The sequence below is a fragment of the Stegastes partitus genome, unplaced genomic scaffold (assembly GCF_000690725.1).
Source record: "Stegastes partitus isolate 25-593 unplaced genomic scaffold, Stegastes_partitus-1.0.2 Scaffold1476, whole genome shotgun sequence".
Classification (NCBI taxonomy): Eukaryota; Metazoa; Chordata; class Actinopteri; family Pomacentridae; genus Stegastes; species Stegastes partitus.
This window is the reverse complement of record NW_007579207.1, coordinates 42,780-67,958: the sequence shown is the minus strand read 5'-3', so window position 1 is coordinate 67,958 and position 25,179 is coordinate 42,780. Positions and strand designations below refer to the sequence as shown.

At 36.6% G+C, this 25,179-nt stretch overlaps 2 protein-coding genes across 2 annotated transcripts in view; one reads left to right on the top strand and one right to left on the bottom strand.

The window, feature by feature from the left end:
• LOC103370739 (serine/threonine-protein kinase N2) overlaps nucleotides 1-14,897 on the bottom strand; it is a 23,416-nt gene extending 8,519 nt beyond the window's left edge. The window contains 12 exon segments of the mRNA XM_008299877.1: nucleotides 127-218; nucleotides 302-359; nucleotides 447-499; nucleotides 631-760; nucleotides 1,403-1,586; nucleotides 1,670-1,745; nucleotides 2,948-3,091; nucleotides 5,876-5,985; nucleotides 8,133-8,225; nucleotides 11,292-11,505; nucleotides 12,184-12,335; nucleotides 14,768-14,897. Of these exon segments, the coding sequence (XP_008298099.1) occupies nucleotides 127-218; nucleotides 302-359; nucleotides 447-499; nucleotides 631-760; nucleotides 1,403-1,586; nucleotides 1,670-1,745; nucleotides 2,948-3,091; nucleotides 5,876-5,985; nucleotides 8,133-8,225; nucleotides 11,292-11,505; nucleotides 12,184-12,335; nucleotides 14,768-14,897 (1,436 nt within the window).
• Nucleotides 14,898-21,074: 6,177 nt separating this feature from the next.
• Nucleotides 21,075-25,168, top strand: seta (SET nuclear proto-oncogene a). The gene is made up of 8 exons (XM_008299875.1): nucleotides 21,075-21,518; nucleotides 22,657-22,714; nucleotides 23,808-23,950; nucleotides 24,047-24,150; nucleotides 24,247-24,360; nucleotides 24,552-24,722; nucleotides 24,836-24,967; nucleotides 25,044-25,168. Exons 1-8 carry the CDS (start codon nucleotides 21,446-21,448, stop codon nucleotides 25,065-25,067), a joined length of 819 nt encoding a protein of 272 aa, XP_008298097.1. The 5' UTR covers nucleotides 21,075-21,445; the 3' UTR covers nucleotides 25,068-25,168.
• Nucleotides 25,169-25,179: the final 11 nt, after the last annotated feature.

The window sequence follows — 25,179 nt, the reverse complement described above, 5'->3', positions numbered from 1 at the left end:
TAAAGTCACCACTTCTTCCTTCCAGCGACTCCTTTCTTTTTTTTTTGTTCATCTGCATGAAGCCGGTGGATGAATTTTCCCGTCTAATCCCAGGTAATCCTGACTTTCCGGCTGTTCTGCTCTCACCTGTCCACCTCGTCTCGCGTCACGATGTCTCTCTTCTTCAGGGCTTTGATGGCGTACAGTTTCCCCGACTTCTTAAACTCTGCCAGCAGGACCTGAACAGACCAAAAAAACAAAAACCAGCTGAGGACAAAGTCAAGTTTTCATCGAGATCAAGAGAAAAACTTTGAGGCGTTACCTTCCCAAAGTGTCCCCGACCCAGAACTGAGATGTATTTAAAGTCCTCCATCTGCATCCTTCAGAGAAACACAAGAGGAGAACATAAAGGCCTCGTCTGATCTGAACTTGAACAGGATTTAGGAGGAATTGAAGTGTGTGTTTACTTCAGAGCAGAAACCGGCTGATCTTCACCTCCGTCTGAGCACTTCATGGACGACTGCAGACACAAAGGTCCAAGCATGAGGGCACGTCTTCTTTTATTGTTATCAAAGTTTCACTCAAAAAAATCAGCTTCCAAGTCAAAGAAAACCATCCAAAGCTCTAAATACAGTGGCTCAGTTCTCTCACCGTTGTTTCCTGCAGGTCAGGCTCAGATGACGTCGTGTTGTCGGTGGCGATAATGTTGGTGGTCTGGTCCTCGGTGTCGACCTGTGAGGCCTGGTCCTCGCTGAGGCTCAGTCTGATCACCGGAGCTTCACTGCACAACAAGGAGGAACCTTAGTCACTGAAATATTAAATGCAAACGTGATTATTCTGCAGGAAAATAATCGCCTGTGAGGGAGATGGCAGCATACGTGATATTATTAGAAAGTTACAACTGATGTGAGCAGCGTTTCATTGCTGATCCTCAAAATGATCACAAGATAAATCTGAGCAGTTGTGAGATGATGGTTGAATCCTGCACTGTTCAAAAAGTGTAAAAAATGCTGAAAATAACAGCAAATGCCTCTAAAATAATATTTTTTTAATGTGATTTAAGTACACTTTTTTTTCCCCCCTTTTTACTGTTTTTAAAAATATAGATATTCTCTAGTTGTTATCTGTAATTTAATAAAACAAGAAAAACCTATATAATAGTCGTAAATTGTTCATATTATTACAATTAAAAGCTGTGAAAGCTGTTCACATTTCACAGTGGGCTGTACGTGTGCTCTAGTAAACGTCTTTTAATGACAAAGACACACAATAGAGAAAAACTAATGTGTCCTAGAGTTCTATAAAGTGTTCAGTTATCCGTAAACTAATGTTTTGTCGTTAAATGAACAAACAGTGATGGTAACAGACGACAGCCTGTAGCTGGGTTCTGGGTTCTGGGTTCTGGATTTGGGTTCTGTGGGACCTTGGCAGTGTCGTGGTGCGTTCAGGCTCCTTCTCAGCTGGATTGGCGGCGCTGCTGTCCAGCGTCGTGGTCGGAGACGAGCTGAAAGTGGAGAAGGAGCTGTAGCGAGGGAGGATGCTCATCATCAGGTGACCCCAGGTGGCGAAGTTCATGTTCATCTGGGCGGCTCGGAGGAAGTTCTTCCCTACAAGTCAACCAGAGAAATGCAGAGATGATGTGAAAACATGAAATCAGAGGCACGTTTGTCAGCTCTGGACCCGTCCGTACCTCTCTCTTTAGTGAAGATGCATCGCTGGCGCCTCAGTTTGGGCTGACGCTCGACCACGGTGTCGAAGAACCGGAGCTGTGAAACACAGAACAGGTTCACTGTTTAAAGGAAGAGACAGAAATGTGAGAAACCAGCAAAAAAAAAAAAAAAAAAAAAAAGAGGCTCCATTGATGCCAGAAGAAATCAGTTCTAAAACAAACAAAAGAAAATAAGATTTACAAAAAAAAACAAAAAACAAAAACACAACTATTTTTTATTAATTAATTTAAATACCACCTTTAAAAATACAGAAATATCACGGAAGTAAAATACCCTGAATATATTAGAATTTGTATTAATGATTTTTTTTTAAAAAGTCTAAAATTGAACACGATGAAACCTTTTGTGGTTCAGTAAAGTTTTTATAAAATGTCTGTTAAAACTTGACAAAAGTCAGTCGTTGAACTGAGATGTTCACATGGATTATTTTTACATGTGAACTTAAAAAAAACATTTTAAACCAAAATGGTTTAAAGTGACATGAAAATCATCTGTATTTTTATAAATGCTAATTTGTTCTTTTACGATGTTTTACTATAATATTAATGTACAGCTGTATTTACATCTAAAAAAGAAAATATTTTCTATTATTTGAAAGAAAAATAATATGTATGGTGAGGATTAAAAAATATATTTTAAAATTCTTTCTTTCTTTCTTTCTTTTACAGATATTTTTGCTTTATTAATATCTTTTTGTTTTACTCATAGAAAAAAACATTAATTTACAGGTTAAGAAGAAAAAAATGGGCCCAAACTGTAAATAAAATCCACATTAAAAATCAAATTAATTAATCAATTAAACTATTTTCACAAATAGTTTTTTTAAATATGTGACTGTGAAATGACACTGTTTTGTTATATATAAAACAGCTAAAAATACATCATATTTACAGATATTTTTGCAGTTTAACAGTTTTTTTCGTAGATTTTTTTAAAACTTTGCATTCATGCATCATATGTTTGTATTAAACAGTAAACCTCCTGAGTCCTGTGATTAGTTTTACAGTAATTAATCGTTTTAGGTTAAATTATAGATAAAGATGCTACATTTCAGAACAAAAACACTGGATTTGCAAATATTTCAGAGTAGTTTCACAGGAACCTTTTCTCCTCACACTGATGAGACACAGAATTAAATCACTAATTAGTAGAAAACAGGATCCTTTCAGCAGTTATCAGTCGTTTCCCTCCCACACATCGGACCATGACACTCTGTGAGATGGTTTTTTCCAGCCTACCTTCGTGTAGAGGAGGCCCTGCGGCTCCAGACTGAAGCCCTGGTTCTGGTTCTGGTTCTCCATCATCTCCTCCAGTCGCAGGAACTTGACGGCGCACATCTCCCTCCGGTCCTTCCAGAACACGCCGACCTCCAGCTCTCTGGACTGTCGGTGGCAGAAACACAGTCAGAAGACACGAATGATGACCGAGAAACGTCGAACTGCATCAACATTTAACGCTGAACTTGCAAAACAGATTTTAAAAAATGCTTCTAACTGGTTTGCACCATCAGACAGACTTGATTTCCTGATTTCTTTCTCTGGTTTTAGCGTTTTTATTGAGTTTTAATATAAGAACAAATAGAAAAACTCAATAAAAAAACCTTAAAATCAGAGAAAGCATGCAGATAATTACATCATTAAATACCCTTAAACATCCACTGACACACCTAAACAGCTCAAGGTCTTGTCATAGATGACTGTCTGCAGGTATCAGAGCGACCTCTGCTGGTCAGACGCTGGACTACAACAACAATACTCAGCCTGGTTCACTGGTGCCACCACAAAGGCAGCAAATAAACAGATGAAACAGAAAAGAAAGCCAGTACAGCAGCTCCTCCTGCTGTTTGAACAGAGGTGGGAAAGGCCTCTGATATTTCACTTAATTTAAAGTAGAAACAGAACAACAGAAAGGCTGGTGTCAGGTGGAGCAGGACGGTCTGTTTAAAAGATTTTAGCGTAGAGGTCCAACTACCAGTAGCTGCTACAGCGACAGCAGAAAGACTCGTTTAGACTCTAAAAGCACGACTACATGCAAAGTCAATGTTTATATTTCTCTGTGAACTGCAGCAAAGTCGCATCTAACAAATCATTTGTTGCTCAACCAAGTTTGAAAGGCATGTTGTGTTTACGAATCACACCATTTATCAGAGCAGGGAACTGGAAAAACATCGTAAAATGTTCAACTTCTCAACAGTCCACCATGAAAAATGACCAAATTGAAGCTTAAACTGTGATAATTCAATAATATGATTTTGTGCTACCCATTTTATATTTTTTTAATATAATTCTATGCTCCTCGGTACAACTGATTCCCCATGACTGACTCAGCTGAGTTTTCAGTTGAACTGCAGGCAGTGTTTCCAAAGAGAGTCTGAGAGGAGAATCCAGCCTACTGGATGAATAAATAAATGCAGCATGGCTCAGAACCAGTGAACAGAGGAGCATGTTGTTGGAGATACATCCAGCTGATGGAGGAACATCTTTCTACAGCTGATGAGCAGAGCAGAGAGGAAAAGTCTGGAGACATGGAAATAGTTCAACATCATGTGGAGACGAAGCAACCAAAAGGAGTAAAACAAAAACAAAGACACAAGTGAGACATGAAACAACAAAAATGAGACACTGTGTGAACACTAACACACAAAACTGCCCCTGAGATGCATAAAAAGGACAGAAATGAGGCTCAAAATAAGAAAAAATGATCAAAACAAGACAAAAAACAAAGACAACAAAAAAGACTGAGAGGAAAATGAACATTTTTACAGATTTCTCCTGACAGAACACATTTCTAAGTTCCCTCTCCTTCTAGTCATGTTGTTGTGTTTCCACAGAGCTGCAGGACTTTATGTTGCAGTGAACAAATGATCCACGGTGAGTACAAACTCTCCCGTTCACAGGGTGACCACTTGTCCTACAGCTTTACTTGCTGGCCTCCCTTTGACTTTCCTCCCTGTGACTCTTGTGTCTGACCTCGGTGGGTATTTGCAGCGCTGCACGTGTCAGCAGGTACACTTTTACTACTGATGCCGTCTGCAGCTGCTCTGATGCCACCAACTCCTGCACATGAATCACAGGGTGAGAACACGCTGTCATCGGTCCCTGAACACCAGCCGCTCTGTAATTACATCCACCAGAGGAGTGTAAATACACAGGAGGCCTGTGTGGACGTGGGCGGTTTACATTAAGGTCAATCTGAGGGAGAGTTTTTTCTACGACCTGGTGTGTGTACTTGTGCAAGTGTCTGACTGGGCGGGTGCACAGGTACATCACAGCACAGGTGCATTAGAATTCTTTGTGTCATGCGTTTTAAGGTATTCAGATGCACTTTAAATCACAGTGTCATCAAATTCACTGACTGCAACCTGTTGATTTAAAGTTTACTTAAGCTCTGCATGCTCTGTTTGTTGTGTTGTTCTCATGTTAGCGTTCTCCACGTCCACGCCACACCTCATCGTGACTCTGGTCTTGCTTTACTTTAACCCTTACAGACATGTTTCAGGCCAAATTTGACCCATTTTGACATTTGAAAGCAATAAAAATACTCTAAACGTCTTTTAGTCTGAAATTTTGGGATTTTTTCTCATTTGTGAGTTTTTCTTTTAGATTTATGATGTTAATCTTTTTTTAAAAATAAATTTGTGATTTTTTTTCTCGTAAATTTACGACTTTACTCTCAGAGAATATTTGTAGTTTACTTTAGTAATTTTCATTTTTTTCTAGAAAAAAAAAATTAATAATCTCAGAGAATATTTGTCGTTTACTTCAGTAAATTTCAGAGTTTTTTCTAATAAATTTATTACGTTAATCTAAAAGAATGTCTGTAATTTACTTTAGTAAATTTGTGAGTTTTTTTCTTGTAAACTTGTAACATTAATCCCAGAGAATATTTGTAGTTTCCTCCAGTAATTTTCTGGTTTTTCCTAGAAAAAAAAATTATTAATCTCAGAATATTTGTCGTTTATTTCAGTAAATTAGTGAGTTTTTCATGTAAGTTATTGACTTTAATCTAAGATAACAGAGGGGTTTTTTGCCACCAAAGCAGATGATCAGAACCACTTATTATATTTGAAGGATGTAAACAAAGACGAGAACAATCACATTTCTCTCCTCTTCGTGTCCACACCACAAGCTCAGTACGTTTAGAAGCAGTGAGGACTGTCGACTGACCCGCTCCAGCTGGATGTAGAAGGTCTGGTCCCAGTTCAGGCTGCTGACGGAGGCCCAGCCCGTCCGTCCGACCGGCCGTCCGTCCAGCCGCAGCGCCGCACCGACCTCGTCTGCAGAACCACAGCAAACATGTGATCAACAACAACAGCTTGAATCAGTTTAACATCCGTCTGGAAGACCCAGCAGAGCACCAAGCAACGACCAAACCTCCAAACCTGCAACCATACAACGATGCTTTAATGTGATTTATTTTAAGACAACAGCAGGCAAACGTTCAGCAAACGATCGATTGAATCTGATAAACATAATGTCAGAAAATGCACCAAGCACACAGACGGCAGCAGATCAACCTTCAGCTCAACATGACAGACTCTGGAATAAAACTCAATGTTCATGTGAGTCACAGTTGAACATTATGACGGGTCATTATGGGTGAAAAATAGATAAATGTACGAAGTCGGAGGAGGAAATGTTTCAGAAGAAGTTGTACATTTACGAGGAAAAATACTTGAAAATTCTCAGAGATTATGAAGTTTTTAAAGAGACAGATGAAGCAGAGAAAGACAGAACATGACTGGATGAAATCTACATGTTTTTAACTCACATATTCAGTTTTTTCTCATGAATTTATCTCTTTAATCTCAGAAAGTCTGATCATGTGTTTCTTTTAAATTAGTGATTTTTTTCATCTATGTTTATTAATTTAACCTTAGACAACATCCATGTTCCTTTTGTAAATTATTGACTTCAATCTTACACATTTTTATTCCCACAAAAAAAAATAAAATCACTGTAATTTTGGATTGTTTTTCCTCATAAATTTGTGATTTTAATATCAGAGAATTCATCTTTTATGTTTTCAAATGTATGACTTCATAACTGCAGAGAATATTTGAATTGTTTTTCTTTTATTATTGTAGTTATCAGTATTTTATTGTATAAAACAGGAAATACATCACTTTGTATAAAAACATTTGACTTGTTCACTGGAACAACAACATTTCTGTGATCTTTTTTATTTAAATATTTCTTCTTCTTCTTTATATTTGACTTTTTTTCTTTGGGATTATTTTTTTCCCATAAATGTAAAAAATAATTCTTTAAATATATCTCAGAAATATTCTCTTTAATCTGAAGGAATATCTGAGCTTTTTCTTATAAAATTTGGACTTTATAATATCAGAAGATTTGCAGTTTAGTCTCATAAATTTGTGAGTTTAATCTCAGAGATTTTTTTTTTTTTCCAAATGTATGACTTTGTAATTGCAGAGAATATTTGACTCCCTGTAAATTTGGGATCTTGATCATCATTCCCCATAAATTTACCAAATGATTCTTAAAAATATCTGAAAATGTTAATATTTTTTCCACCTTTAATCTCAAGGAATATCTGAGCTTTTTTCTTATATATTTTAGACTTTATAATCTCAGAAGCTTTGCAGTTTAGTCTCTTAAATTTGTGAGTTTTTCCTCTAGAATTTATGACTTTAATCTCAGAGAACATCCAGGTTTCTCTTACAAATTAAAGACTTTGAAATGGCGGAGAATATCTGAGTTTAATGTAAATTTATTAGTTGTTTTTTTTTTGTTTGTTTTTTATAAATCCACTTCTATAATCTCAGAGAGGTTTTTTTCTCATAAACTGATCATTTTAATTTTGGAAATTTTGAGTTTTCTCTGAAGATATTAGCCCTTGCTTCATTTTAAATTATTATTTATTTATTTTTTAATTAACTGAATATTTTCTTTCTGTAGCTACAACGCCTCTAACAGGTTGTCAAAGTAAATTTATTCAAACAAAACCACAAAATAACCTGATTTAAACTCTGAAAACTGAAACTAAATCAGCTTTAATTTAGGATTATTTAATGAAACTTAATAAAAGGTTTTTACAGCCCTGTGGACACGTTTGTAATTTACTCACATTCACCGTCATCACTGTTTGCATTTTTGTCCTTCATTGTTTGATAAACTGAACCTTTCTTTGGTGACATTTTACAGATTCAGAATTTCTGCACGATAATTCCTGATAATTTACAAGATTAAGTGAAAATCTATCAAGTAAAGCAGCTAAATTAACCCAAATTATTAAAACTACAAACCTGTCAAATGAAGTGTTTTTCTACTCTTTTGGCTGCTGCTTGAATTCAGATGTGAATAAAACGGAAACACAGCTTAGAAACAAGCTGAATTATTTGCGAAATGTTGAAATATGAAGAAAGATATGATGCACATATGCAAAAACAAAGCAACTCACTGGAAGGTCCGTCCGTCTTCTGAGCAGCAGGACTCGAGTCTGTCGGAGGTTTCAGTAAATCCTCACATCCCAGCAGCTTCACTTCAAGTTTGCCTGAAAGAAAATGACAAAGAGAATTTAATTCAGACGCAAAAACAAACAAACAAGAAAGAGCGTCTCAGGATTCAGCCCTGCAGTGTGTAAATAGAGCTGGTGTTTCAGAGGCTGGTAATAAATCTCTAGAATAAAAAAAAATAAAAAGCTCCCTTTGAAAACGAAACCTTTCATTTGCAGCATAAATCTCCTCGAGTCCAACCTCTAATCAGCCCGTCCTCTGCTCAGAATCCCCTCCAGAGGTTCCTCCTTCGCTCTGAGAGCAGCTCCAGGATTTGTCTCCTCGTTACATCACCGCCAGGCTTTTCCCCCCAACATTTATTTATTTATTTGTTTGTTTGTTTATGTTTTTTTTTTTTTTTTTTTAGTGCCTCGTGTGGGGAGAGACCGGCTTACAAGAGAACCGTCCAAAAAGCAGCAGATTACATGCGGCGATTATCCAGAGCCGAGGAGGGGTCAGCGGACGGCAAACCGACCAGAACGCTGAGGAGGAGTTTCAGACGTTAGACGGAAAATAAACCAACAAACATCAACACAGGAGGATGAGGGGTTTAGAAAAGTACCAAAGTGCTGCTTAAAACGTGCTCTCTGGCTGATATTTTACCTCAAAATGCTGCATTTTTCTGAGCTAAAAGGTCATTTACAGCATGTTTACTGACTTAGACGAAGCTGTTGGGATGCAAACACAATAATGTTGCATCAACTTTATGTTCTATGTGATTTAAACTCACATTATTTCAGAGTTAGTTGATTTAAAACGAAATTCAAACTGAGGTGACTTCATGAAATTAGCTTGATAATTAAATTATTCACCTTGAGGTCAGAATTTCAGCAGTTTAACTTCACAATAAAGCAAGTTCATTCTTAAAATGTGCAAATTTAAAGTTAACTAGTCAATAATGATGCTAATTAAGTGCAAAACGCTTTAAAAATCCTTTAAAACAATAATGAAAGACAACTTGAAACTACTTCATTTTTGAGTATTGAACTTAAAAACATGTTTGATTGTTGGAAGATCTCATTCCTTTAACTCAATATAGTTTGTTGGTTGAACACAGTTTTATCAGAAGTTGTCCAAACTCTAGAACACTGATGCAAACTCTACAGGTACTTTTTGTTGTTGTTGTTTTTTGTACCCAAACAGTTTCCGATCAGATAGATATTAAGAAATATGTTGTTGCATCCTCTCAGAGTTCACTTATAGTTTATTTAGGACACAAATCTAAGCTCTGTAGAAGTATTTTTGGCTGAATTTGGAGAATTTTCACGTTTTTATTGTTCATTTCACCCTCAGAAACCAGTAACGCCATTCCTGGGGTTCAGTATCTCCAGAAGTTATGCATTTTGGCATGAAACCATCCAAATTGACTCTAATTTGCCCTAAAATGATGCAAAATCAACTAGATTCATCAAAGATTTGTTTAAAATAAGATAAAGACTGTCCAGAACGACCCAAAATTGACAAGAATGACTCTTTACTGGCCCTTAAAAATGGAAAAACATGCAACATTTTCAAACAAAGGTGGTATTGTGTCACCCTAAAGCTCCTGTCAGTGTCTATCTATGGTTGGATCCATGTTTCTATTAAAATACAGTCTTTGGTTGACATGTCACCAACTGTTGAGGCTCTAACATCAGTAGAATCTGATGTGTGGAAAGGCAAGGCTCCAGTTTTTAGATATTTTGGCATCAAACCGTCCAAGACGACTCATAGTTTGTCAAAGATGACGCAGAATCCTCCAAATTCACCAAAGATTTGTTCAAAATAATAACGATTATCCAAAATTAATCATGGTTCAGTATCTTCAGATATGATGTATTTTGGCATGAAACCGTCCAAGATGACTCATTAATGACTCATTATTTGGCCAAAATGACACAGAATTGACAAGACTGATTATCTATTGGCCCTTAAAAATGGGATAAAGTCAAACAAACAAGGCTGGTATTGTGTCCCCATACAGTGAATGTAAGTATATATCTATGGATGGATCCATGTTTCTACTAAAATACAGTCTTTGGTCACATTTGACCAACTGTTGAAGCTCTAACATCAGGAGAATCTGATGTGTGGTAATAATGGCAAGAAAAGGTTCCAGTTTTTTTTTGTATTTTGGCATGAAACTGTCCAAGATGACTCAGAATCTGTCCAAAATGATGCGTAATCGTCCAAATGTACCAAAGATTTGTTCAAAATAAGATAAGGATTTTTCCAAAATGACCCAAAATTGACAAGAATGAATATTCACTGACCCTACACGAACAAAAGGTCACAGTTGTTGGTTTTCTTGGTTTTTTTTTTACTAATTTGACAAATGGTAAAGCCAATATCCATCATTTGGGCGATTTTTGAGTCATTTTGGACAACAGTTTGGTTATTCTGAACTGATTTCATGTCATTTTAAATCATTTTTGAGGTGTGTTGAACAATCTTTGTGACATTTAGGAGAAATCTGAAGTTATCTGGACCAATCTTTAATAAGTGGTCCTTGAAAACGGAAGAGGATGCAACATTTTCCAACAACGGTGGTATTATGGCCCCAGGAAGTTCCTGTCAGTGTAAATATATGGATGGATCCATGTTTCTACTAACATACAGTCTTTTGTCGACATTTGACCAACTGTTGAGGCTCTAACATCAGTACAGGTTCCAGTTTTTTGCTGTTTGGAAGAAATTATGATACATCCCATAATATTGATGCACAAAGTTAGAAAAAATGAACAGAAACCAGATCCAGTGTTCAGACTGTGACACCTGACTGGATGTAAAACTGATCTGGTGTCAGCTTTTAACTCAGATACATCCTAACATGTCATGAGTCTGTCAGCTGCACAAATGAAGTTCTGAGGCTCAGAAATGATGGAAAAAAAGTACTTTGGGAGCCTGTAACTCTAAAAGTATTGATAGTCTGAAGGTAAAACTCTGCATAAACACACTAAAGTTACTGCAGATAATAAATCAGTTGATTCTGAGAAGCTCAGGTTGGAACTTTTTTCTAGATTTGGTTGATTTTATACATTTAAAACCAGCTTTTAACATCAAACCAGCAGCGTGTGTGTTCGTACCGGTTAAAGACGCCGGTCTGATGGAGTAGATAGACGCCGAGCTGGACATCGGAGGACCGGTTCTGGGGTTCTGGGGGTCCGGCTGCCCCTCCGAGGCCTCGTCGCCCCCTGCAGGCGGCTGCGGAGCCTCGCGGTTCTTCTCCTCCAGACATTTCTCCAGCGACAGCCGCAGAAGATGCAGCTTCTGGGAGGAATCGTGCAGCCGCGACTGAGCCTGAGAGACAAACACTCTCATCATGTTGAGTTCTGGGATCCAGACTTCCACAATAAAACAGTTTCCAGACGTAGAGCCCAAAGAGGTTTGATGGTTGTTGCTTTTCAGAGACCTTTGAATAGCATCAGAATATCTGCAGTTTGAGCTCATTATTGTGGAAGTTTTTCACTTTAACACTTTAACCTCAGAAATTGGATGTTTTTCTCACAAATGTACGACTTTATTATCTCTGAGAATATAAAGTCGTACATTTGTGAGAAAAACATTTTCCTCCTAAATCTGTGAAATTTTAAATATTCTCTCTTTTTTTTCTAAATTTGTGAATTATTTCTCATAATTTACCACTTTAATCTCAGAGAATATCTGTGTTTTTACTCATAAATGTGTGACTTTAATCTCAGAAAATGTGTTTTTCTCGCAAATTCATGACTTTAGAAAAATTTGCTGTCGACTCTTTTAAATTTGAGGTTTTTTTTAGTATTTATGTCAAACATTTCTGCCCTAAATCTGTGACGTTGAAATCCCAAAATATTCTCTTTTTCTTTTCTATGGTTGTGAGCTGTTTCTTATAATTTGCCTCTTTGATCTCAGATAATCTCTGTGTTGTTCCTCATTCATTAAGCTGCACATTAAACTCAGCTTTCTGGATCCTCTGAAGTATAAATGATCTTTATTTACTTCATTCAGCGCCTTCTGGTCCAGCGAGGAGATTCCCTCCAGCTGCTTCACCACGTCTTTGGCCCGAACCAAAGCGTCCGTTTCTCTCTGGATGAAGTGTTGCAGCTCCGCCAGGCGAGCGTCCACCGGACTGACGGCCGGCGGCGACACTCCTGGATGGAGAGGACGGACAGAGGTGGTTTCAGTGCAAAGGAGTTCATCTGGATGCTCACAAAGAGCCTCATCATTATATAAAATAAACAACTAAAGAAAGAAATTTCAAAAATGTAAAAAAAAAAAAACAACAAAACATGCTGGAAAAATTTCTTTTTAATTAATTGGTGGATTTAAATACAGAAAAAAAAGCTTTTTTTTAAAGCTTCTTTTTTTTTTTTTTTTCTTTTAAAAAAAGGGAAGTACTATTAATGGAAAAATCTGGCAGCAAGAGTGTCAAAAAAATATGTGGAAAAAATGCTGGAATAGTGTTATGTTCAAAAACTGTTTAAAAATATAAAAATAAAAATTATAAATAAATAAATAAATAAAAATAATAATGATATTTTTTGTAGACTTTACAGTCAAATATTGGAAAAGAAAATAGAAAAATATGAAGAAATAAAAATAAATCAGATTCAACATGTAAATTAACATCAAATTTTTCTGTGATTTCACAAGATATTATCTGTAAATTAACAATTTAGGGAAAATCTGTAAAATAACAGCACATATTGTAAAAAAATTAGATTTTGAAGGGATTTTTTCCCCCTTTTTTAAAAAACAGTTTTTAGTGTCTTATATGCATTATTTTTCTTTCAACTACCAGCAAATATCTATGACATAATGATGGATTTAAAAACAGTAAAATAGTAAATAAATAAATAAATAAATAAATAAAATTGTCCTCACACATAAAACAAGAAATTCAGAAAAAAAATCATAAATAAAATAAAATAAAATAAAATAAAATAAAATAAAATGCTGATTTTTGATGTGGACACAATATTCAGTTTAACATGTGAATTCATTTAGTAAAAACAAATGTAATGCTTAATATACATACTTCTCTTTCAAATAACAGCCAATATCTGTGAAATACTAATGTGTATGTGGATTTAAAAAGCAGTTAAATAGAAGAATTTTATCCTCACACATGGCAAAACAAGAAATTCTATTTTAAAAAATGAATTTAAAAAAATCCAGATTTTTGATGTGGACATGATGTTAAGTTTTAGCTTCACTGTCTAACATGTAAATTAATAACGTAAAAAATTATTTACCTTTTTTTTTTTTTTTAACAATTTCCCTGAGGTTTTAGACCGAGGGGATCAAAAAAATTTTATTCTATTCTATTCTATAACATCAAACATTTTCATCCATTTAATTTCCCTGCTTTGTGTTTTGAATGAATATTTGCTCTATTTTCTCAGTAAAGCTGCCTTTGGTGGACTCTTGGACACACTGACTGTGAGTTAAAGGGATGTTTACCAAGACATTATCAGGAATCAATGAGAGGAAACGAGGTCAGGGGTCAGAGGATCGAGGTGTCCGATAACTAACTCTCATGTTTCATGTGCCGGGAATCACTTCGGAAGTGTTAGTTTCAGGTTTTACAACAGAAGTTTAAAATAAAATGCTTAAATATGGATATTATATATTCTAATGATGAAAAATGTTTAATTTATTACCATATTTTAAACTGTTATTGTATGACAGCCTATCTTGTATGTATTTTACATGTTTATATTTAGAATATTTCAGTATTCACCATTCAACCAACTTACTTTTTACGCAGAAAAACAATAAGTTATGATCAAAAACTGAAGAACATTGACCACTCATGCACTAAAATGATCATTCTTTCAGAGGAAAACTCTTATTTCATAACAGCTACGATAACAGCACCTGGTTTACGCAACTCAGCTTCAAGTCTGAGACCCTAAAACTGTAGATGTGCACAAGTTTAGCAACAAATGTGATATTTAGAGTAAAACACGGGTCCTATGTTTGAGCTTAAACCTTTATTAAAACTAAAATAATACATTTTGTCGATCTTTAAAGCAGATCGTCTTCAAACAAATGGAAGCTCCAGTTAAACTTAATCCTATGTTAAAGTGCAGAATTTAAAATAATCACATTTCAGATGGAATAAAAGAGAAAAATATGTTTGCAGAGAGAAAGTTTAAACAGCTACAGGTATAACAGTCAGAGTTCTCTCCTCTAATGAGTAGTTTTTATGCAGCAAAGTTTATTGGAATTATACATATTGTGTAGTGTTGCTGCTTTTAAGTCCTTTAAAGAATGTAGTAAATATAAAGATACTGGAAGCAATCGACATCTTTACGTTCTCGTTTTTGCATTAAACTACAGACTAGTTGCTGCTTTGATGGCGTTTCACCTGCTGACATGTTTTAAATCCGTCACACAGCTGATGTTCAACTTGTCTTTATACAATATCTGCCAAGAATTATGACTAATTGTCCCCAAATCGCTCTCCAGCAGCCACCAAACAGAGTCTGAGGGCTGCAGCAGGAGCCTCCTTCAGGCTAATTCAGACACTAATCCGTTCCCGTGACCCTCCGGGGGTCTCGGTGTCCGGGCCTCTGACCTCCGTGGCCGGAGCCGTGCTGCTCTCCGTCGCTGCTGCTTCCCGCCTGCGCCGCCTTGATAATCTGCAGTCGGATCAGCTCGATCTTGGAGCGGCTGTCCTGCAGCATCTGCTGAGCCGTGGACAACATCTGATCCTGATAACGACATCACATCAGCAGACAACAAGGCTCGCTTCGTCGCATTCACACGCTGCAACGCCGGCTGGAGGCAGACACAGTTTAACATGGCATGCACTGGAGAACATAGACACACTGGAATCAATAAATGCTCTTGTTCCTGCAGCTGCCTCTCCACAAATACTGGAAACAACATCTCATTAAAAACAGACATTTTTCATAATTAAAAATACATTTTCTAGCATTAGTTTCTAATTAGAACATGTGTGTTTTTTGTCTTTTTAATATTTAATGGAGGATATTTACATAGATTGAACTGTATTCCAACAGATGACCAAAGCTTGTAGATATTATACACACATGAAGTTCAACATTTTGTTGTGCAACTTCTGACATATGTGTCTCTGTATCTTACATTTAATAAATATTTAATACATTTTCATCTAATGAATAAAAAGGCAACATTTGTGCAAATACTGTGAATTTACATGTGCTTTTAACATTCTATTTATGTTTTTTTTTTTAAAGTAAAAACCATTAATTTTTTTTCACAGTTACAAGTTTATAACATTATTGTAATTTTATGTTAGACATAAAAATTCAAGGTCAATTTTTGTGATTTTATTTGTAGTTTGTGTATTTCAAAAATACAGGGGAAAAAATTAAAAATAAAAAGGGAATTTTTGTGAAATTTTACTTACATATCTGAGTTTTTATTATTGTTTAAATGTTTCATCTGTTGAATAAAAAGCAATGCTTGTGTTATTATCATACATTTGGAAACGTATTTCAGCATTTTTTTATGTAAAAAAAGTTAGTTACAATACTTATATTCTTGTGTATTTAAAAAAAATAAAACAAATGTAAATAAAACATTTGTAAAATTATGATATGTTTGTGAATTTATTATAACCACGTTATAACTATCTTATAACGTGCATTTTTAAAAAAGGGGGAAATTAAATCATAATTGACAGTTACAGGTATTTAATGTCATTATTTTAACAGACTTTTTGTGTTATTTTCTATTTAAAATTTAAAAAAAAAAAACATTTTTTTGTCACTTAAAGTTACGGGTTTTAAAGGCATTTTACAGCGGACAAGACAAATCTTTAATTTTGGGGGATATTTTATCTATTTCAAAAATACTGAAAAAAGATGTGTAAAATAACTAGAAAATATTTATATTTAAAAAATACAGTCAGTTTGCAAATTATTTTAAGAGACTTTTGGGGTCATTTGGGGTCATTTGCATTTTTTTTTTTTTTTTAAAATAACATTTTATGGCTGTTTGCAAGTATTTAATGTTATATTACAGCAAACGTAAAAAAACAGAAAATTCAGTAAATTAAAATAGAAATATTTTTGAAATTGTGCTAAATCTGTATGATAAAATTTTACATGTTTTAAGTTTGGGGTTTTTTTTGTTAAACTTTAAAATTGCAATGAATTCTGCAAATGTATTTTAAGGTTTTTATGTCAAAATATATTTTTCTTTATATTCCAGTTAATCACAGTTCGAGGTTTTTAATGTTATGTCACATTAAACATGTAAATTCAGTGTATTTTTTTGTCATTTTGTTGATCTTTTTCCTGTGTTCCATCAGTCCAGAGAAGCCTGATCACTAAAGAGGAGCCTTCCTGTCAGCTTGCTCCTCTCCAGGATGGAGCAGCAGCTGTAGTGCTGCATGCACAACTTGTCTCCGCGTCAAATAAACAAACCCGAGTGGTCGGCAGCGGGTTCAACACTATGACTGTGCACTTCACTCACCTCGGGCTGAATCTTGGCTCTGGATCAGGACTAATCCGTCATCCTCTGTGGAGGTGGAGGGAACACTTGCGCTGCTCCTCCACCTTCACTCTCCTTGAAACACAACAAGTCCGGATGTCCTCAAAGTGCCTGGTGCAGCCGCTACATCCTGAGACGTGGATCACACGGAGCGTCCCGCCGCCGGTTTCTGCCTCCCTGCGGCTTCCTCTGCAGCGTCCCGGAGCATCCTCATCCTCTGAAACCGAATCCCTCTGCCTCCCCCGTCTCCGTCAGGGTTTCAGTGTGCAGAGGGATGTGCGGGTCCTCCTCGCTGCTGCTGCTGCTGCTGCTGCTGCTCTCCAGTCCTGTCTCCAGCTCGGAGCTCGGCATTGGACGCTGCATGACCACATGTTCCTGCTCCGCCACCAACCACAAGACAAACACTGAGATGCTGCTGCTGCTGCTCAGGACACAGCAGCATCCAGCCTGCAGTGTTTGGGGGGAAATGTTCCTCCTGGTCTATTAAGAAGAGGATCAATAGCAACAAAACAGCAGCCAGACTGGAGCTTATGGAGGTGCTGTGTCACAAACAGATTTAATCAGCTGATCAAAAATGCAAGCAGCCATGGTTTTCAGTCAAGCAGCAGATCTCCTTCACAGCACTTCAGAAGCACTTCCAGAGCTGGTCCTTGTTAAATCCTGGTAGCAGCAAGAGTGGGAGGTTTGTTAGAGTTAGAAGCTTGTTCAGAAAGAACAAGGACAAAGTGGCGCCTCCACAAAGAGACAGACAGGATATGTGCTGGGGTCACACAAAGTCACGCCTGACTAACAGGAGTGCTCCACCATGAAAAACACTCTGCAACAAAAAGTCAAAAGATGTCCAAAAAAATGTTCAAAAACCGTGGAAATAACAGGAAAATATCTGTAGATCGTTTAAAAACAGTAGAACTGTAATTTTAGGGTCACACAGTGTAAAAAGACAAACTAGTATTTATAAAAACAGAGATTTTTAATGTGGACATTATTCACAGTTTTGCTCTTTTTTAATTCAATTCTTTTTTTTTTTTTAAAGAAATTAATGTGAATTAAACAAAACAGGAACAGTCTGCAAAATAACAGGTTAAAACATGTTCTTTCAAAAAACTAAACATTTCTATAAAATATTATTTCTATGGTTAATATTTTAGAAAGTATGATTTTACAGTCAAATGTTGTCAAACGACAAACGACCTTTTTCTAAAACGGATTTGTGGTGTTCGGTTTTGGCCTAATTATTAGGATTATCGACAAAACGCTCAAGTATTTATCATTTTATACGTTTATTTCACACAATACTTGTTTAATAAACAAGTTATTTCACTGAAAATTGTACTTTCTGTTCACGCTTCAAGGATTCGTTCCACTCAAATTACACTTTCTAACAAACAAGTCACAGTGTTAAAGGTTTATTTAACACAAAATACGACTGTTTGTCTAAATACTTCACTTATTCTGCTAACATTACAGTTTCTAAACAATAAGTTGAAGGTTTAAAGGTTAAATCCATCCAAGATGCACGTTGTGCCAAAGAACACATGGTTTTTACTTTACTTTTTGTCCACCGCTTATAGTTTCAAAGGTTTATTCCACCTAACATACTACTGTCTGTTCAAGTACATATATTTTTAAAAATAAACGGTATTTTATAACTAGTAAGTTAGGAGTTTATAGGTTTATTCCACATAAATAGTATTCTCTGTCCAAGTACTTGTAGTTTTAACGGTTATTCCATTAAAATATTACTTTCTAACTCACAAGTTCAATATTTATTTTGGCCAAAATACTATTCTCTGTTCAAGCATGTGTCCTTTAACAGGCTTCTTCTACCTAAGTAGTGGTTAGTATGGGTTTAAAGGCCCATTTCACCCAAAAATAAGACTTTCTGTTGTAGTATGCATACTTTTTAAAGGTTTCTTCCACCTGAAGAGTTCTTTCTAACTTTACAGTAAAGGGTTTGAAGGTTTATTCCACCTAAAATACTACTTTCTATCCAAGTAATTATAGTTTTAAGAATAAACAGTACTTTATAAGTAGTAAGTTAGGCGTTTATAGGTTTATTCCACATAAATAGCATTCTCTGTCCAAGTACTTGTAGTTTTAACGGTTATTCCATTAAAATATTACTTTCTAACTCACAAGTTAAAGATTTATTTTGCACAAAATACCATTCTCTGTTCAAGTATGTGTGCTTTAACAGGCTAATTCCAACAAAACAGTACTTTCTAATGAACAAGTTCTGGCCTTCAAGGCTTATTCCACCCAAATATTACTTTCTGAGGAGCAAGTTATGGTTTTGAAGGTTTATTCCATCAAAAATATCACTTTCTGTTCAACGTCTTACAGTTTTAAAGGTTTGTTTTTTACCAGCCATAATACTACTTACTGTCCAAGTACTTTGACTTTAAATGGTTTATTCTAGCACACAAATCATGATTTTAAAGGTTTCTTCCACCAAAATAGTACTAATATCAAAGTGTTTATGGTTGTAAAGGTTTATTCTGCCCACATTGCAGTTGTTAATTAAGAAGTTAAGGGTTGAAAGGTTTATTCCACCTAAGATACGACCTTCTTTCAAAGTACTTGTGATTTTAACGGTTTATTCCACCTAAAATATTACATTCAACTGTCTGAATTATGGATTTAAAGGTTAATTCCACCCAAAATATTACTTCATTTACAGTTCTAAAGGTTTTTTTTCTAGCCATGTTACTATTTTCTCTCCAAATACTTTGGATTTTAAAGGTTTATTGCACTCAAATGGTACTTTCTAACTTACACGTCATTGGTTTGAAGGTTTGTTCTGCCCAAAAGCTACTTTATGTCCAAGTGCTTGTAGCTTAAAGGTTTATTCTGCCCAAATTGTAGTTTCTAACTGATAGGTTAGGGGTTTAAAGGATTATTTCGTCAAAGATCATACTTTCTAGCACATGGATAATTATTTTAAAGGTCTATTCCATCCAAGATACCACTATCTGCCCAATTGCTTATGATTTTAAAGGTTTATTCCACCTAAACAATGCTTTCTAACTGACAATGGATGGGTTTAAAGATTCACCCTGGCCAAAATAGTACTTTCTAGCAAACAAATTATGATTTTAAAGGTTTATTCTATCCAAGAAACTACTTTCTGATGAAGTACTTGTGAGTTTAAAGGTTTATTCCACTTAAATGATACTTTGTTACCGACAAGGGATGAGTTTAAAGATTTATTCTGGCCAAAATAGTACTTTATAGCAAATGAATAATTATTTTAATGATTTATTTCACTCAAGATACAACTTTCTGATAAAGTACTTGTGATTTCAAAGGCTTATTCCACCTAAATAATCCTTTTTGTTCAACGGGCTATGGGTGTTGAGATTTATTTCATTAAGTATAGTACTTTCTAGCAAACAAATTATGATCTTAAAGGTTTATTCCACCTAAATAAAACTTTCTAACCAACAACGGATGCGTTTAAAAGTGTATTCTGGTCAAAACAATACTTTCTAGCAAATGTATAACTATTTTAAAGGTTTATTCCATCCAAGATACTACTTTCTGCCCAACTGTTGATGATTTTAAAGGTTTATTCCACCTAAACAATACTTTCTAACTGACAAGGGATGGGTTTAAAGATTCATTCTGGGCAAAACAGTATTTCTAGCAAATTAATAATAATTTTCAATTATTATTATTTTAAAGTATCTCTTATCTTACTTTAAAGGTCCATTTTGCGCAAGATACTACTTCTGATAAAGTACCTATGATTTTATTTATTTATTATTATTTATTTATTTATTGTTGTTTTTAATTGTTTATTCTGTTCTTATTGGCTTGTTTTATTTATCTTTAATGTATCGTCTTTTTCGGGGGATTGAACAGAGTAAGAATTTCATTGTGTAGTACAACTACCTGTTTTGCTGTGCATATGACAATAAAACTCTTGAATCTTGAATCTTGAATCTTTAGAAGTTTATTCCACCTAAATAATACTTTCTAGCACATGAATAACTATTTTGAAATTATTGAATTATTTTAAAGGTCTTCTTTTTTTTTTTTTTAACCAAAGATCCTACTTTCTGGTAAAAGTACTTGTAATTTTAAAGTTTTAATCCACCTAAAACACAACTTCTTTTTTTTTTCAAAATACTCACATTTTAGCTGTTTATTGGGCCCAAACAGTGCTTTATAAATGCTAGGTGGTGTTTTTTTTATGTAATAACAATCGTCTAATAACAGTTAATAAAACTTGAAAAAGTGTGTACTGGGATGAGCAGCACCGCAGCGAGGCTCCGACATCAACTGTCGCTCAGCATCTCTTTTTTTTTTTTTCTTTTTTTTTTTAAGTGCGCAAGTGCGAGTCGGTCCAGCTTGAACGTTTGGCCTCCTCGGAGCGATCCTAAAATTCCACCGCCGTTCGCCCCACGACCGCTCCTGTGTGCGTTATAAGTGACAATTGGAGGTTCGGTTCGTCCCGGGTGCAATTCCGAGCCGCGGGACGCCGTTAAATCGGTAAAACGGAGCGCGGCAGTGAGACCTACTTTGAGAGGCGGAGCTCGCCGCGGCTCCACTCGGCGAGGCGCGTTCGTAATGAAAAGAGCGCGTGAGCGGCGCTCGGCGGTGACTTCCTCGCTCCTCGGCAGCTACATTGTTGGAGAAGCAGCACGTTGTTGGCTTCTGCACGCTGAACTTTACGCCGAACCACCGTTCTCCTGCCCGGGGAGAAACCGCATCCACCGCCACCAGCTACACCCTCGGACGTCCGTGAGTTACCCCAGCTTGCGATAACATGTCGGCCTCGGCGGCAAAAGTGAGTAAAAAGGAGCTGAACTCGAACCATGACGGAGCGGACGAGACCTCCGGTAAGGGGAATGGCGGCCTCCCGTTCACCGCCATTTTCACTTTCTTCTCTAACATAATTTGCATTGCAACTGGGTGCTTTATTTTTTGTTAATTAGTGAGTGTGCTGCTTCGATTCGAGCAGCTTATGCGCGGTTTTCACATTTCGCTAACGGCGGCTAGCCCCGCCAGCGTTTCTTAGCACGCCGCCGCCGCTGCCTTCTGTTGTTCAGCGCAGACCGGTGCTCAGAGGCCATGTTAGCTGCTTAATTTAGCATCGTCAGCGTGGCCAGTTATGTCGATGGCTGCTAACCGAGTGGCCGTGCGTGATGCTGGGGCCTCATTGTTACGAGATTTGCTGCGAAATCGCACCAAATCGCCCATTTCGTGTCCACATGTGGGTTTTGGTGCTTTATCGCCCGCTAGGTTGAGCGTTTCATTCGAGCGTTAGCCGTTAGCTTGCTAGTGTTGTTGTTGTAGTGTTACCTAACGCTAGCTGACGACGTTGTGTTTTGTTGCCGCACAAGATGCATTTAAATCCGGCGGATCCGCCAAATCTGAATTGTGATGTTTAGACGTGGAGGGGGGTTTAGCGGTGCGAGCAGGCGGCGGTTTTGACGGTCACCGGGTCCGTCCTGGCAGCCGTCCCTAGCCCGGTGTCTCACGTTATCGCGGCTCTGTGTGTGCAGTCAGATGTCCCACATTTAAACCACGCGGCCTTGTAGGTAGCAGCCGGCAGGAAACGGTGAGTGTCTGAGCCGCGAGAGCTGCAGCTATTGGCCGCTTACATTACCCTAACCTCCGGGGGAGTACGGATTTAAATCTGGCACGTAACCCTCCAAACACCGCTATTTATTCTATTCTATTTTATTTAAAAAAAAAAACAAAAAAAAAACGATAACAGCTGTAAACATAATTCACTCGGGCCTCCGTAGTTTCCAAAAATGCACTAAACTTAGCTGCAGGTTTAAAAAATGAACTTTGAGTTATAGCAAATTTCTAGTGAGCACGTGTTTTTCCCCCCCTCGCAACAAAAAGTCTCCTCAGACATCAGTTAAATTAGATTTAGTAGTGTTTGCACCCAGTTTAGATTATTAATGTATGCATGTATTACGTCCTGCTTCCTTTTTAACACATTTTCATCGTTTTTTCTCCCAACAGAGAAAGAGCAGCAAGAAGCTATTGAACACATTGATGAAGTTCAAAATGAAATTGACAGGTAATGTGATTATTTTTCATTGTCTCTTACTCTGGTGATTGTTTTCTGGATTAGTTTGGTCTATTAAATGTTAGATATTAGTGGAAAAAACATCAGCGGTAGTGAATAATTTAATACTAAACAGGCAGCAGATTGGTTGTTTAGCCTATAAAATGTCAGAAGGTGGTGAAAAATGTGAGTTTTCCAATACCCAACGTGACAAATATCTTTTGTCAACAACTTAAACAATCACAATTGAAAAGCTTCAATTGGAATTTTTAAAAAAAATTAATTTAATACTACACATATAATAGAATTGGTATATGGTTTATAAAATGTCAGAAAATACTGAATAAAGTTTGTTAATGTTTCCCAAAGCCCAAGGTGACAGAATTTTTTGTCCACAATATATAAACATTCAGTTTACTTTTGTAGAGGAGGGAAAACACCAGAAAGTATTCACATTTAAAAAGCTGGAATCAGGTTTTTTTAAATTTTATTCTTAATTTTGAAATCACTTGTGGGCGATTAATTTATTACTACACAGCTAATTATTTTTTTATTTGGTCTCTAAAATGTCAGAAAATATAAATATTTCTTAATCTATTAATGTTTCCCAAAGCCTAAGATGACCTTGTTATGTCTGCAACCAAAAGATATTCGGTCTATTGTTGTAGAGTGTGAAACAAAACAGAAGATATTCAGATTTAATCAGCTGGAATCAGACAATGTATTTATGTGAAAGAGTTACTCAAACTGTAGTTGGCAAATAATCTAATAGTTGACAACTAATTGATTTAATCATTGCAGCTCTACAAGTGATAAGTATTTGTAAAAACATATATATTATAAATTAAGGATGTTGGCTTAAAAAGTAAGAGTTGGTTACTACATGTTTTGAAGAAGAGGAACTCAATAGTGAAATCAGATGCTGTAATTTGTAGTTTACGGGAAAAGCTGCAGAATCTCAGCCCTCCGCGGTGCACTGTTGGACATCCATGTGTCTAAATACAAGTACAACTTCCCATTTGTGCACAGCACTCTCAGTCGGCATGTTGAGTGTATGCAAGTTGCAGTTTAGTTTGTATTGATTTTCCTCTCATTTCCTCTGTAGGTTGAATGAGCAAGCCAGTGAGGAGATCCTCAAAGTCGAACAGAAATACAACAAACTCCGTCAGCCATTCTTTCAGAAGAGGTCAGAACTGATCGCCAAAATCCCCAACTTCTGGGTCACCACGTTTGTCAACCATCCACAAGGTAAGCAGTTAAACTATATTACTAAAATGACATGCATGTTTTATGATTTTTGAGAGTGGCTCAAGTTTGTTCTCGATTGTGTGTTTCCCCTCACAGTATCTGCCCTACTGGGGGAGGAAGATGAAGAAGCGCTTCATTACCTGAGCCGAGTGGAGGTGACAGAGTTTGAAGACATCAAGTCGGGCTACAGAATAGATTTTGTAAGCGCTTTAATTTATGCACACCTACAACATAGAAGTGCAAGTTGTTGTTTTTGTGTTTGTCTGAACTGGGTGCATTTTTTTTTTCTTTTCCAGTATTTCGACGAAAATCCGTACTTCGAAAACAAAGTACTTTCCAAAGAGTTCCATCTGAACGAGAGCGGAGACCCATCTTCAAAGTCGACAGAAATCAAATGGAAATCAGGAAAGGTGCGTCTGTCTGTGTGTGTGTTGTCAGCAAAGTAAACTGGAGAACTTGTGAGAATAAAGCTTGTTTTTTTTTCCCCATCTCTATTCAACCTGATATATTCGCTGTTTTCTTTCCTCAATATACTGACTTACAAGAACTTTCTCTCCTGAGTTGCTGTGGTGGTTTTGAGCTCTCTCTCGTGTTTTTGCAGGACCTGACCAAGCGCTCCAGCCAGACACACAACAAAGCAGGACGGAAGAGGCAACATGAAGAACCAGAGAGCTTCTTCACCTGGTTCACTGATCACGCTGACGCCGGCGCCGACGAGCTCGGGGAGGTCATCAAGGACGACATCTGGCCGAACCCTCTGCAGTACTACTTGGTGCGTTCACCGCACATTCAGCGGTCGTTACACGGGTTGAATTTGTTCCGATGTCAAAAATCTAAGTGCGGAAACTTTATGCAAAAGTGCTGAAAGTGATTCCTTGTCTCCAGGTTCCTGACATGGACGACGAGGAGGGTGAAGGCGAGGATGACGAAGAGGACGAGGAGGGTCTTGAGGACATAGACGAGGAGGGGGATGAAGAAGGAGAGGAGGACGAAGAGGATGAAGGAGAAGATGGAGAGGTAAGCTGAGTTTTAAAATTGAGAAAATAAAGAGTAGTTTTTTAATGTTTGCTAACTGATACTTTCCTCCGTTCAGGATGACGAGGGAGAAGACGACTAAAAAAATAACATCACCTACCAAGACCCTCAACCTTCTATTCCCTGTTTGGTTTTCCACTCATGTTCGGGAGCAAAGGTTTTACTTTTTTTTTTTTTTTTTTTTTTTTTTTTTT